The 10,994-nt window shown below is 37.4% G+C and overlaps 1 protein-coding gene across 1 annotated transcript; it reads right to left on the reverse strand.

Annotated features, from left to right (window-relative positions):
• Positions 1 to 547: 547 nt before the first annotated feature.
• Positions 548 to 9,304, reverse strand: UBE2I (ubiquitin conjugating enzyme E2 I; the record flags this gene model as incomplete). Its single annotated transcript, XM_082006690.1, has 6 exons — positions 9,072 to 9,304; positions 8,758 to 8,841; positions 5,343 to 5,415; positions 3,699 to 3,808; positions 3,450 to 3,529; positions 548 to 611 (listed from the first exon to the last, which is right to left on the reverse strand). Exons 1-6 carry the CDS (start codon positions 9,135 to 9,137, stop codon positions 548 to 550), a joined length of 477 nt encoding a protein of 158 aa, XP_081862816.1. The 5' UTR covers positions 9,138 to 9,304.
• Between the last annotated feature and the right edge of the window lie 1,690 nt (positions 9,305 to 10,994).

The raw sequence follows: 10,994 nt of genomic DNA on the forward strand, positions 1-10,994 counted from the left end.
CACAAAGGAAGTGATGCAGAATAAAGATGCTGGCTGACTTTGGATCTCAGAGGCTCTTAGGCAATAACAACCTAGTTTCTGAAAGATAGAAAAACAAGTTCAGGGAGGGAAGGGGGTGGAGGGCATGATTTTTTTTTTTTTCTTCCCCATACAGCCAGCTAGAGGCTAAGTATAGTTCTAACATTTTAAAGCATGCCTGCATCAGATAGCAAAGTAACTAGAGATACTAGTGAATTTATAGAAGTATAAAAGTTTATAATTTTACAGCAGTTGAAATACTGACATCAATATTAAAATAAAAGCAAGTTTTACATAACAATCAAAAATACAAAAGACTGAAGGAAGAGACCCTGTATGAAAAAACTGGGGGCAATTCAGCAAGTTTAGAACTGTATACAAGTGGCGAATATGGAAAATGGCACACATACAACCCCCTCCCCTAAGTGGATATTAATTGTACATAGCAACATTAGATTTTGCAAAAATTTTGTAAACAAGTTCTTGCCAAACCAATCCCTTCCTTTTTAAGATGCTGCATGACAGATGCTTATGATGGTGCAAACTTCTTGGCTTGTGCTCGAACCCTCTTTTCATATTCCACTCTGTTTTGGCTGAATAGAAGAGAGAGAAAGGGTGATTACAGCTTGAGAAATCAGAGGCCATATTATACTTACCGTTCTTCTATTTCTCTTCAATATGAAACTAAGTCATTGCTGAAGGCAAAACCATTAGGTAGGAATTCATTGAACACTATATTATGTTAAAGGTTTTTCTGGACCATTACTCTGATGATTATCTTTGGAGGGAAGTAAGGTACTATGTAACTAGTTACTTCCCAAGCTTCCTCTGTTGTCAAACGATTGTACTATCTGACTTCGTACCATACCAGTCTCTATAAAAAGGTTTGCGCCTGCTCTTTCTCAAGGCCAGACGTAGCTTACATGCAAGCATTCTTACTCATCTGAACGTAAATTTTCCACTCCCCATGTTAAGACCTGAGGTCATTAACAGTAAATTCCAGTGGTTGAAGAGAGCAGTTCACAACAGTTGGTGAACTTCGTATGATTTTAAAGTTTACTGCTTTGGGGAGGGAGGGGAAGTGCTCTTTAAGAAACGGGGAAATGGTAATGGTATGGTAGTTTCAGCCTTTATCTCTGCAGAGTCAGACTCACAGGGTTAGATTTACCCTAACCTCAGCTGAAAAAGAAGCTAGCTCAACATTTTGAAAAAACACTGTAGTTCACTAAGTCTAGCATACTTGCTACAGATTGATTAAACAAGCAAGTAGTATTTCAAGGAGCTACGACCAGTCATTAAGCCTCAGACTCAACACATAAAAGGGGTTTTTTTTTGTTTTCTATTCTTGCACCAAGAAGGGATGGTAGTAGCTTAGTAGAGCATCCATGTACATTCAACACCGTATTTTAGCTGTCAGAAGTGTCTGTCAAGAGCTAAACAAAAATTTGTTAACATTACTCTTGTGTCAAAGGTAGTTTACAGTGACTAGATTTTGCAGACAGCTTTGCAGTAAACTTATCTTACTTTCAGCTATGAAGGGTTGCTGCAGTAAAAAAAAAAAAAGGCAGCAAATTATATCCTCAGAAGTTGACAGTTTGGGGAGAAGAAATGAAGCCAATTTTGGGCACATCCAATGAACAATCACCACCAAACAGACTGCAAATACTCTAGCTTCTTCTCATAAGCAAATTTACAAATTTTAGAATAAACTTTTTTCTTTAAGTTATACTGCATTGTCACATGAGAACACAATCTAGCTGTTAAGTCTCACATCCTCACAATCCACACAAAAGAGTGCCTGCCATAGCAGACTCTGCATGCCTACAGCAGAGAGGAAGAAGTAGCTTAGCACATTAAGACTGCTAAAGTTATAGAGCGACAGTACCAAAGCAATCCTGAGAATGAGAACAAGTATTCTTATTTTGAGTACAAAGTTTATTCATGAAGTTTAACAGCTTGACTAAAATACATCTATTTAAACAACACTGTATCTTGCCCAGTATTTATCAACTATGCCAAATTACATATGCGTACACAATCCTGCTCTGTTGAGCTGTTTCTACCAGTTACTCATTAGGCAGTAGAAGACACACTTTCAGACTGCAGAAATAGAGTAACCCATCTGAAATACTCTGTGTGTCCAAAAGACGAGAAGAGGATAAATAGGATACTATATATATATTTGAAGTAACAAAAAACCTGTAATAGTTTGTTCCAAATAGATAATTTTTTCCTAGAAGCACTTACAGTAAAGCAGAAACAAGACTAGCAAAGACTGTTTTTGTACATATATGCATGTGGGAGGTGAAAAAAATAAAACACAAAGACTATTTATACATGTATAAAAGTATATTATTCCTGCCCCAGATTCCTTCAGTGGCTTTTTTTTTTTTTTTTTAAAAGAAAAAAAAGGAGGGAGGAGTTCTGCCTCATCACTACTGGCTCCCAAAGGTGCTGCCTACAACTGTGGCCACCTAACTGTCCTCCATATGCACTCAGTCCCATCAAGTCTTCAGTAGATACTTAAAAAAAATAACATTGAGTGAAGACTTTAATTAAATCCAAGACACATTATCCATCCCCACGTTTCCTTTTCACTAGGACCTTGTAACAGACATTTTTGACATGCGTGTGAAGTCTCATAAAATGCCATTTTTCAAACTTTGCACTCTCCTGGAGACATCTTCTGTCCAGAGTGGTAATTCCACATTTCCATCTTGGTCATTATTTCAGTAGCTGTCAGTACCAAAAGCATTTTTTCAAAAGTGTTTTGCTCCCATAAAGATTATAGATTAGCCATCCATTTTTAATGGCGGGAAAATTTTCAGATTAAAAAAAAGAGTACTTTTTAGCTCACACATTATCAGCTTTACTAACCAACGCAAACTTCATTCTGCTAAAGCTACAAGTTTTCTGTTCATTTTAACCTATTCTTTTGGAAGATCTAGTTTTCACAAAATGCTGCATATTTCCTACAGCAATCACAGAAGCTCTCATTTATCCTTCAGGCACAAGTGCTTACAGGTACCCACTACTGGACAGAAGTAAGTTACACTTATCCTGATGAATGGGACTTGTCACCTAATTCAGTCTCCTGAGTTTCTGGTCTCATGAAATTATTATATCTCATCACTACTACTCAGCCTTTAGGGGAAAGGATTCTATGTTGGGCTAGAACACGGATGAGAATTATGGTCTAACTGAAGGAGCCTTCATGCTTTACCGCTGTTGTGATGCTATTAAAAGCTCCATTAATGATTAAGTTACTGTTTTGTTCCAGTTTAGCACAAGCTAGGCATCTCCACAGAATATAGACATGAAGGTAAGAAAATTCCCCTGATCATTCCTAAAACACACTTGCATGTTATAGTGTAAGTAACAGACAGCTGTAGGCAATACAGCAGCTTTCAAGCTGATACACTGATACTTACCAGTAAATTGTGTAAGCCTCTGCTTGAGCTGGGTCTTGAATATTTGGTTCATTTAGAAGTTCTTGTATTCCTAACAAGATCTGTGGAAGACAATAGAAATAACATAGGCATGGGTATTTCTAAGAGACATTAAATTGAAAAACCCTTAGAAAACAACTGTAGAAACACAGTGAACATCTTACTTTCACATAAGATAAGCAAGCAAAGGAAAGAAAAGGGCTAAGAATATGTCTAAGTACAATTAATGACCTGTTTAATTGTGATTGCTGGCCTCCAGTCCTTATCCTCCTCTAAGATGGAGAGACACACTGTGCCTGAAGGATACACGTTTGGGTGGAATAATGGTGGTTCAAATTTACCTGATGAAGAAGAGAGAATTACTTGCATGCAGTGTTAAGACTAGGATTGGACAGTTGGTTTAAAGGCAGGGGGAGGAACCAACAAACTGGCCAAAGACACCCCGCAGCACCACACCCCCAAAAAACCCAAGGATTTCTGCAGCTATTAATACTGGTTTTCTTCAGGAACCAGGAGCAGGAACTCCATCACATCTATGGTATCAATCCAGGCAATGTAACGCTATCATTGTGATCAGTAATCTTTTGGTTTAGGAATGCAAACTGAAAACATAGTTTCATCAAAAAAACTCTTTTCTTCTCACTTTAAAATGCAAAAAGTTCCATAAAAGGAAGACGTAAGTTTCTAGCGTTTTCTTCAGCTTCAATTTTCCTTTATGTTTAATCAAGATGCACTGAGCAAGAGGAACCAGGTTGAAGTTGCAAGACTGAAAAGACTAGGCTTGTGCAGCTCCTTCTACCACTCAATTTATATTCTGGCATTTCTTTTAATCTTTACAGGACTTAAATCCAACAGCCACCATTGAGTAATGTAACGAACACTTATTTAGCAATATGAAACATCTACATGCTAGTGCAGTTTTCTAATCCATCTGACATCACAAGTAAGTCTTGCTTATGAGCAGCTCAATGAAGTTCAGTAGGAATTCAGAAGCTGCATTGGTTAGAAGTCTTATGAGTCACATATACATCTTATCTTAAGGCATCGCAGTTAATTTAACACTTGCAGGATGTGCTAGTTGGTATTTCTCAAGATATTAAATATTTTCTAGTTAAAAGATACGTTTCCTCTTGTGTCACATGTATGTAGGTGGTAACAAACAAAAGGAGTAACCAAGACAACCTACACAGCTGAAACACTAAAATGAAATGAGAAATGAACCACTGCCAAAAGAGGCATTTGTAATCACTGTCATTGATTTGAGATAGTAGCCAATTCAAGAACCAAGAAACTAACTAGGCAAGGCAATAGATGTTTTCAGATTTCTAAAGTAACTAAGTTTCAGCAGGGCTAAGGAAAATTCTAAAACTTAACAAGGAAGCTAGTTTGAAGGTATCTGTTGTACATAGTAGCAGAAAAAGAATAGATGCACATTTTAGAGCAAGTAGATGAAAAAAGATTAAATGGAACTTTTTTTTTTTAGATTCCCCCCCCCAAAGTTCTTGCCTTCTGTGTTCTTGGCTTAGAAGACCAACTTAACGGTAAGGACACGCAAAGGGATTTGGTCTAACCATGCCTACCTATTAGTTTCCAAAGAGTACTGATCAAGTAGTGAACACTTCCAGGTGGTGCTTTTCTCAAACTTTGAGGAAACCCACACAGGAACCCTCCTCCCCTCCCAATTTTGTTATATTGAGCACTTAACTCATTTCATCACAACTTTGTAAATACAAAGCGGGAGGTGGGGAAAAAAAGAAAAAAGCAACTTCCCTTTAAAAAAAAAATCTGTAAGGAAGTAATAACCATTCATAGAACCTCATGGACTAGTTTAACATTGTTCTAATAAACCTGTCTTTTTTTAGTCATTTTACTTACATTTTGGGGGTGAAGAAGGGTAGTCATCCTTGAAAAGCATCCGTAGTTTAAATAAGCCTCCTTCCCATGGTGTCTATGAAAAGTTAAGGTAGAGTTTAGATTACAGCAAGGAAAAGTCAAACTTGTGGAAAAAAGCTTATCAAGAATACACTTTCTCAGGCAAAGCACAAGATATCCTTCTGCTACACAGTAGAAAATAGCTGTCCTACACTGTAGCACGCTGTCTAGACTGAGGCAAGTTATCCTACCTATATACGGAGTTGAAGAAAGAAAACCCCGCTTTTCCACTTCCTTACAGCTAGTAAGTGTTGCTGAGTCACCAATAGTCAGGATCATCACCAATAATTCCATACACAAGTTTCATAGTATATAGAAGAACAGAATACTTCTAACATTTCACATGATACACATGCAGCGAGGAAGGGGCCATTTATACCCCCACTTAAAGTAAGACTGAGAAGATAGGGTACGGATAGACCCCTTCAGCACATGGATGTAAATGGCTTCTATTTTGCCTCATGACATCATGGCTAAGAAAATCACAAATAAACAAAAAATTTGGACAGCACTGTAGTATTGCTACAGTTAATATGAGGATCACTAGTCTAAAGTAACTCCATATGCATTTGCTGGCAAGTAGTCTCACAGATTCAATCTTTTTTGTGTAACAAATTCTAAGCAGCTTTTTATCCCAATCAGAAACTGGGAAGAGCAGTTCCCATGCTACAGGGCAGACCAAATAAGACAGCACTACTCAAAAGCTACTTAGAAACAAGGAAAAACATCTAGCAAAGGACAAAAAGCTTGTCTCAAATGTATACTTCCTTGTCATATTACTTGGAAACAAGGAAAAAAGCCCATCTTCAGACAAACTGATTTCTAGTAAGAAGTACAGCAATACAGAAAAGTTTATTATATAGGTAAAATTCAGATCACTTCTCTGTAACTTGCCTTTGCTATAGAAACACTGCAATGAACATAACTGTTGGGTTCATTCTTTAAAACAAACTGGATTCAAGATGGTCTCACATCTTATCAGCATGAAAGATCAAATCTTATCCTCTGGGACAGACAGGTATGTTTGAAGACCACCTTAGGAAGAAATCCCTAATTCTTTTTTATCTGAATTATATGATTTTTAGTAGAAGGAAAAAAGAAGAAAGAAAAAAAAACAAAACCAAAAGCAACCCACCCCAAAAAAGAAACAGCACTCCACTGTCATTAATATTTATTGTGCAAAGCCTCAAGCTAGAACAGGAAAAAGAACACGCTACGGGATACTAAAATAACCATGTTTGAAAAAGTGTATGAGTTTGATTACATTTGCTATAGTGTATTTAAAAATAGTAGTCAGTTGTCAACAACTAGAAATATCTGTTCTCCATACCTTCTCAGAGGAGACAAACTTGTCCATTTTTAGAAGAGAGGAGCCTTTTGATAGGAAAAGTTTATTCTATGTTGTTTGCTTTCAGTCATCAGGGAAGACAAATAGCTTTTAATAATTTCTTCAAGTAGAACACCAGAACAGTCAAAAAAAAATTTTTACTGTCTTTCTGATAGAGCAACATACCTTATTGATGAAAGACAGCAAACACTCAAAAGCCTTACTAAGATAACAGTATGACAACAGTATCATGAAGATCATATTGTGTTACTGGACAGGTTGCAGATCTATCTGAGAGTCAAATTCTAGGTAGTTACTAGCAAGTGAGTTGCTGTCAAAAAAGTGAGTGGAGATATCTAACCCAGGACTAACACCACTTCAATTTTTGATCTGGCTGAGGAGGAAGCATTTTGGTGGTTTCAACTACTCGTCTGTCTCAGGGGAAGCAGCTGCAGTACAGTGTGCCTCCAAACACAAAGGCAATAGAGAGCAACTGGTTGGTCGGGTAGAGATGAGCAAGGCATACTGCTCCTTGTTAAAGAGATGGCATTTTTACTTGAGTGGAAACCCTGATTTTTTAAAATAAATGTCTACCAAGAATCACATGAGCATAACTGATCTTTTCCTGGTGCAATGCATTTTCTAGGAGGCAAGAAGTTGGCTTTAAGGGTCTTGTTCACTCCACTTTGTGGTTTACAAAACTTTAAAGCAGTAGCATGGAGACTTCATATAGCATGAAGATTTATAAGTGTTTTAAAGTGTCATCTTGATAAGGTACATAACTGGCTATTATGAGGAATAATCTTGTTTTGGCAGAACACAAGGGGATGAGTTTTTCCCTTACACCGTTAAATTATTTTTAGGTGCTTCTTTAAGAACTAACTTGAGCTGTGTGGACAACTACCAAAGTATTGAGCAAAGTTATAACCGTAACAGCAATGCCATGTTCAGCATTAAACTGAGGCAGTAGCACAGAATCTGCAAGTTTTGCCTACACACTCTGTGCTCTCAGAATCTAAGAAATGAGATCTTAAGGGGACTTAAGCAAGTTGGCAAGAGGCAGTAGAACAGGCAAAGCAACAAAAGAAGTCCCACATGCAAAACACTAAAGACCCAGAAGAATGAAAACGACCGAGTATTTATCTGAGCTAACCAAGTATTATCTCAGAAGAAACAACTGCATCCAATGAATTCAAGAATAATCTCTACATGCCAAGTAACACCTTGAAAAACAGAAACAAGATTCTGCTCAGAATGAGATGTTATAATGGCAGCGTACAATATCAAAGAGGTTTCATGCATTAATGATTATTTCCACTTAAAAGTTTGCATTTGTCCTATGCCCTAGAACCAGATCAAGCTGAGAAAAATAAACAATTCTGGTCTCTACAGACTTTTTCCTCTCCCTTGTTACTCTAAGGAAAGGGACACAGTAGCACAAGTTAAGTCAGATAAAAAGAAACAGTGTTAGAGGGTACTATTCTTCTTTCCCTAACACGAAAAAGGAAAATTCCGTAAAATGGAAGACAATGAGATTCCACGTTGATAACGCAGAACTATTTTCCATGAAATCCAAAAACAGTGCTACAGCACTTCTCTAGGACTGAAGGGTCTCACTGTTTTGTGGACAAAAGAGGTACCAGCAGTTAACCAGCTGTGGCAACATTTTGGTAGTATTAATTTTCAAGCTTTAAGACTTAAAACCAGCATTTAGTAAGAACAGAAGTCACACTAAACCCCAGCATGAAGCAGAAGAAAGTCTCAAGTTTTCTCAAAGTAGGATTCTTTACACGCTCCTCTGAAAAATTTTATTATTAAGGTGGTCAGGGCCAACAGTGAAACAGGCTCATGGTGTATTTTGTCCAGTATCATTCTTAGCCCACTCCACCTAGATTCTAAAGTAGCAGCAGGATCCTAGCATTTCTGTTAAACTACGTGTAAGTTACACACTCAGCTGTCAGTGTAACACAAGAACAGGCTTATGTTATTTTTCACCATGAAGGGAGATGTTAGGACAACAGTAAGTCTTACCCCTTTCTTTCCTGGAATAGCACACTCCCAGTTCATTAGATTCATTGTACCATCTGGATTTTTTGTAGGTACTGCTACAAATCCCTGAATTAAGGCAAAAAGCCAAAGGGTGAGGATTTCAGAAGATGTACTTAGAATACTTCATGACATTTCATCTTTACACAGTTACTTCTTTTTGCACTAGATAGTTTTAAGCAGCTTTTTTATTCAAAAAAATTAATTTAATTAAAAAAAAATCACATCAGAGTAAAGAAAAAATCATCATCAGAACAACAAATAACTGCAGAGTCAGAAATTTGACAGTTCTCACTTACAAATGGATGATCTTTTCTCCAGGCTTTTCTCTCCTGTGCAAGTCTGCTAAGAGCTATGCCCGACATATTCAGAGTCCCTCTACAACAAAAATAATTGCTTTTAGTACAAACTTTTATTTATAGCTTAAACAACACATTATATTATCTGTTTATAAGCCCTGCTCACTCAGGAAATATTTTGGCCTCTGATTTTCACTACTATAGCCAAGACACACATTTTTGCATATGCTGCAGAAGTTAACATCAAGAATAACATCAAGTTTCCCCGTGTCAATCACCTCTTAGTTACTGGACTTCACCTGCAAAATACTATCCCCACCTTGTGTTTTATATTTGAACCACACCTTAGAAAAGAATTTGACAGTAGCTGGACAACAGAAATACTATTAATAATGGGAAAAGGCTCAGACTTCCTACTTGTTCGACTGATAAATACTTGTCTATCTCCTTACTACACCACAAAAGGTATGGCTTTCTTCTGTAGACAAACATCTGTACTGCTCCTGTTTCTGGCAAACGGGGGAATAAGAGACATTAGACTGTAAATTCCCACTGAAAGCCAGTACTCTACACAAAAGCGACACAGGCACAGAACTTAACAAAATCACCTCAGTTTTACAGTGATGCCACTATAGAACTTCTGTATTGCTGGCTGTTCCTGCTGCTGCCTAGAACTGAGCTGAGGAAGAGCTGGTGGACTGCTCATTCCACAAGGCAGGTTTTCAATTCCAATATAAACTGAACTATCTTTCTGCACCTTCACTGCCTTAGTAACAGCCAAGCATGGTGACTGAGACTGCAGAAGAAACATAGAACACAGGCCACTACTGCATATGATGCAAGAACAGTTCTAGGCATGATGGTTTCAACAAACTGGTGCTTTCAAATTCAGGGAAGGGTTCTCATTCACCCTGAGCAGCAGTCAAAGCGACAGCTTCTTTTTCATTGTCAAACTGTATCTAAACTCAGGGTTTCATTAGCCACATGGTCAAAAGAGACTCCAGTGAAAGCTCTTAATCATTCTCCCTACTGCACTTCTACCCATTTCAAATAAGAGCTGATACCTGGCAGTTGGAGAAGTCAGGCCAATTTGTTCTCAACTCCACACATAGCTAATAAGCCTTTACAACTGCCAGGAGAGTAGAATCCTTCCACTAACCAAGCTCACAGAATTCATGAGAGGAGCGTTACCACTCTATTAAAACAAACATTTAAACACTGGTTAAGAATTATGCAAAATTCATATTGTAGTAATATGTAGGTTACTTGTAAGACTATTGCAGTCTACTACTATAACCACATGAATTGTAGCTCACAAAGATCCTCGTTTTAAAAATCTCACACATTCATGCTATGCCCTTTAGCATGATGTTCACGCTGAAAAGATTTACCAGGCACTGACTGCTCCTATGTAAGATATGTTCATCTCATGTACATCTGATACACCCTTTAAAGATTAGAAGACAGCATGCTTCCAATTTAAATATTTACACATCAGAAGTGGCTTTGCAGTGCAGAACACCTTAACTAGAAGTCTTTAAAAGCACCATATTAAGTGATTTATACAGTTCCTAGTACAGTTGGTATTTCAAACCCCTCCTTCTAGCTTTTTTTCAAAGTCAGTCTCGCATGGATAGCCATAATTTCACCTTCAAACTAGCAATTAAATTAATGTCAGGCAAAGCTTTTTAAAAGGGACATGCATACAAAAAAATCCTATATTCTAGTATTCCCAACAAATTATCTATATCTTGGTTATATCAGAAGATTTGCAGGACTTGGTCAACAGAAACTGTACATACCACCTCAGATTTTAGTCTGTTCACATGCAGGAGATGTGGAGACACTGAAAAGATACCATCAGAACAAAAAACCTCCCCCTTAACCAAATTATACAGGGAGTAACTTTACATACGTTTTGAG

Source organism: Phaethon aethereus (assembly GCF_964289735.1).
Source record: "Phaethon aethereus genome assembly, chromosome: 15".
NCBI lineage: Eukaryota > Metazoa > Chordata > Aves > Phaethontiformes > Phaethontidae > Phaethon > Phaethon aethereus.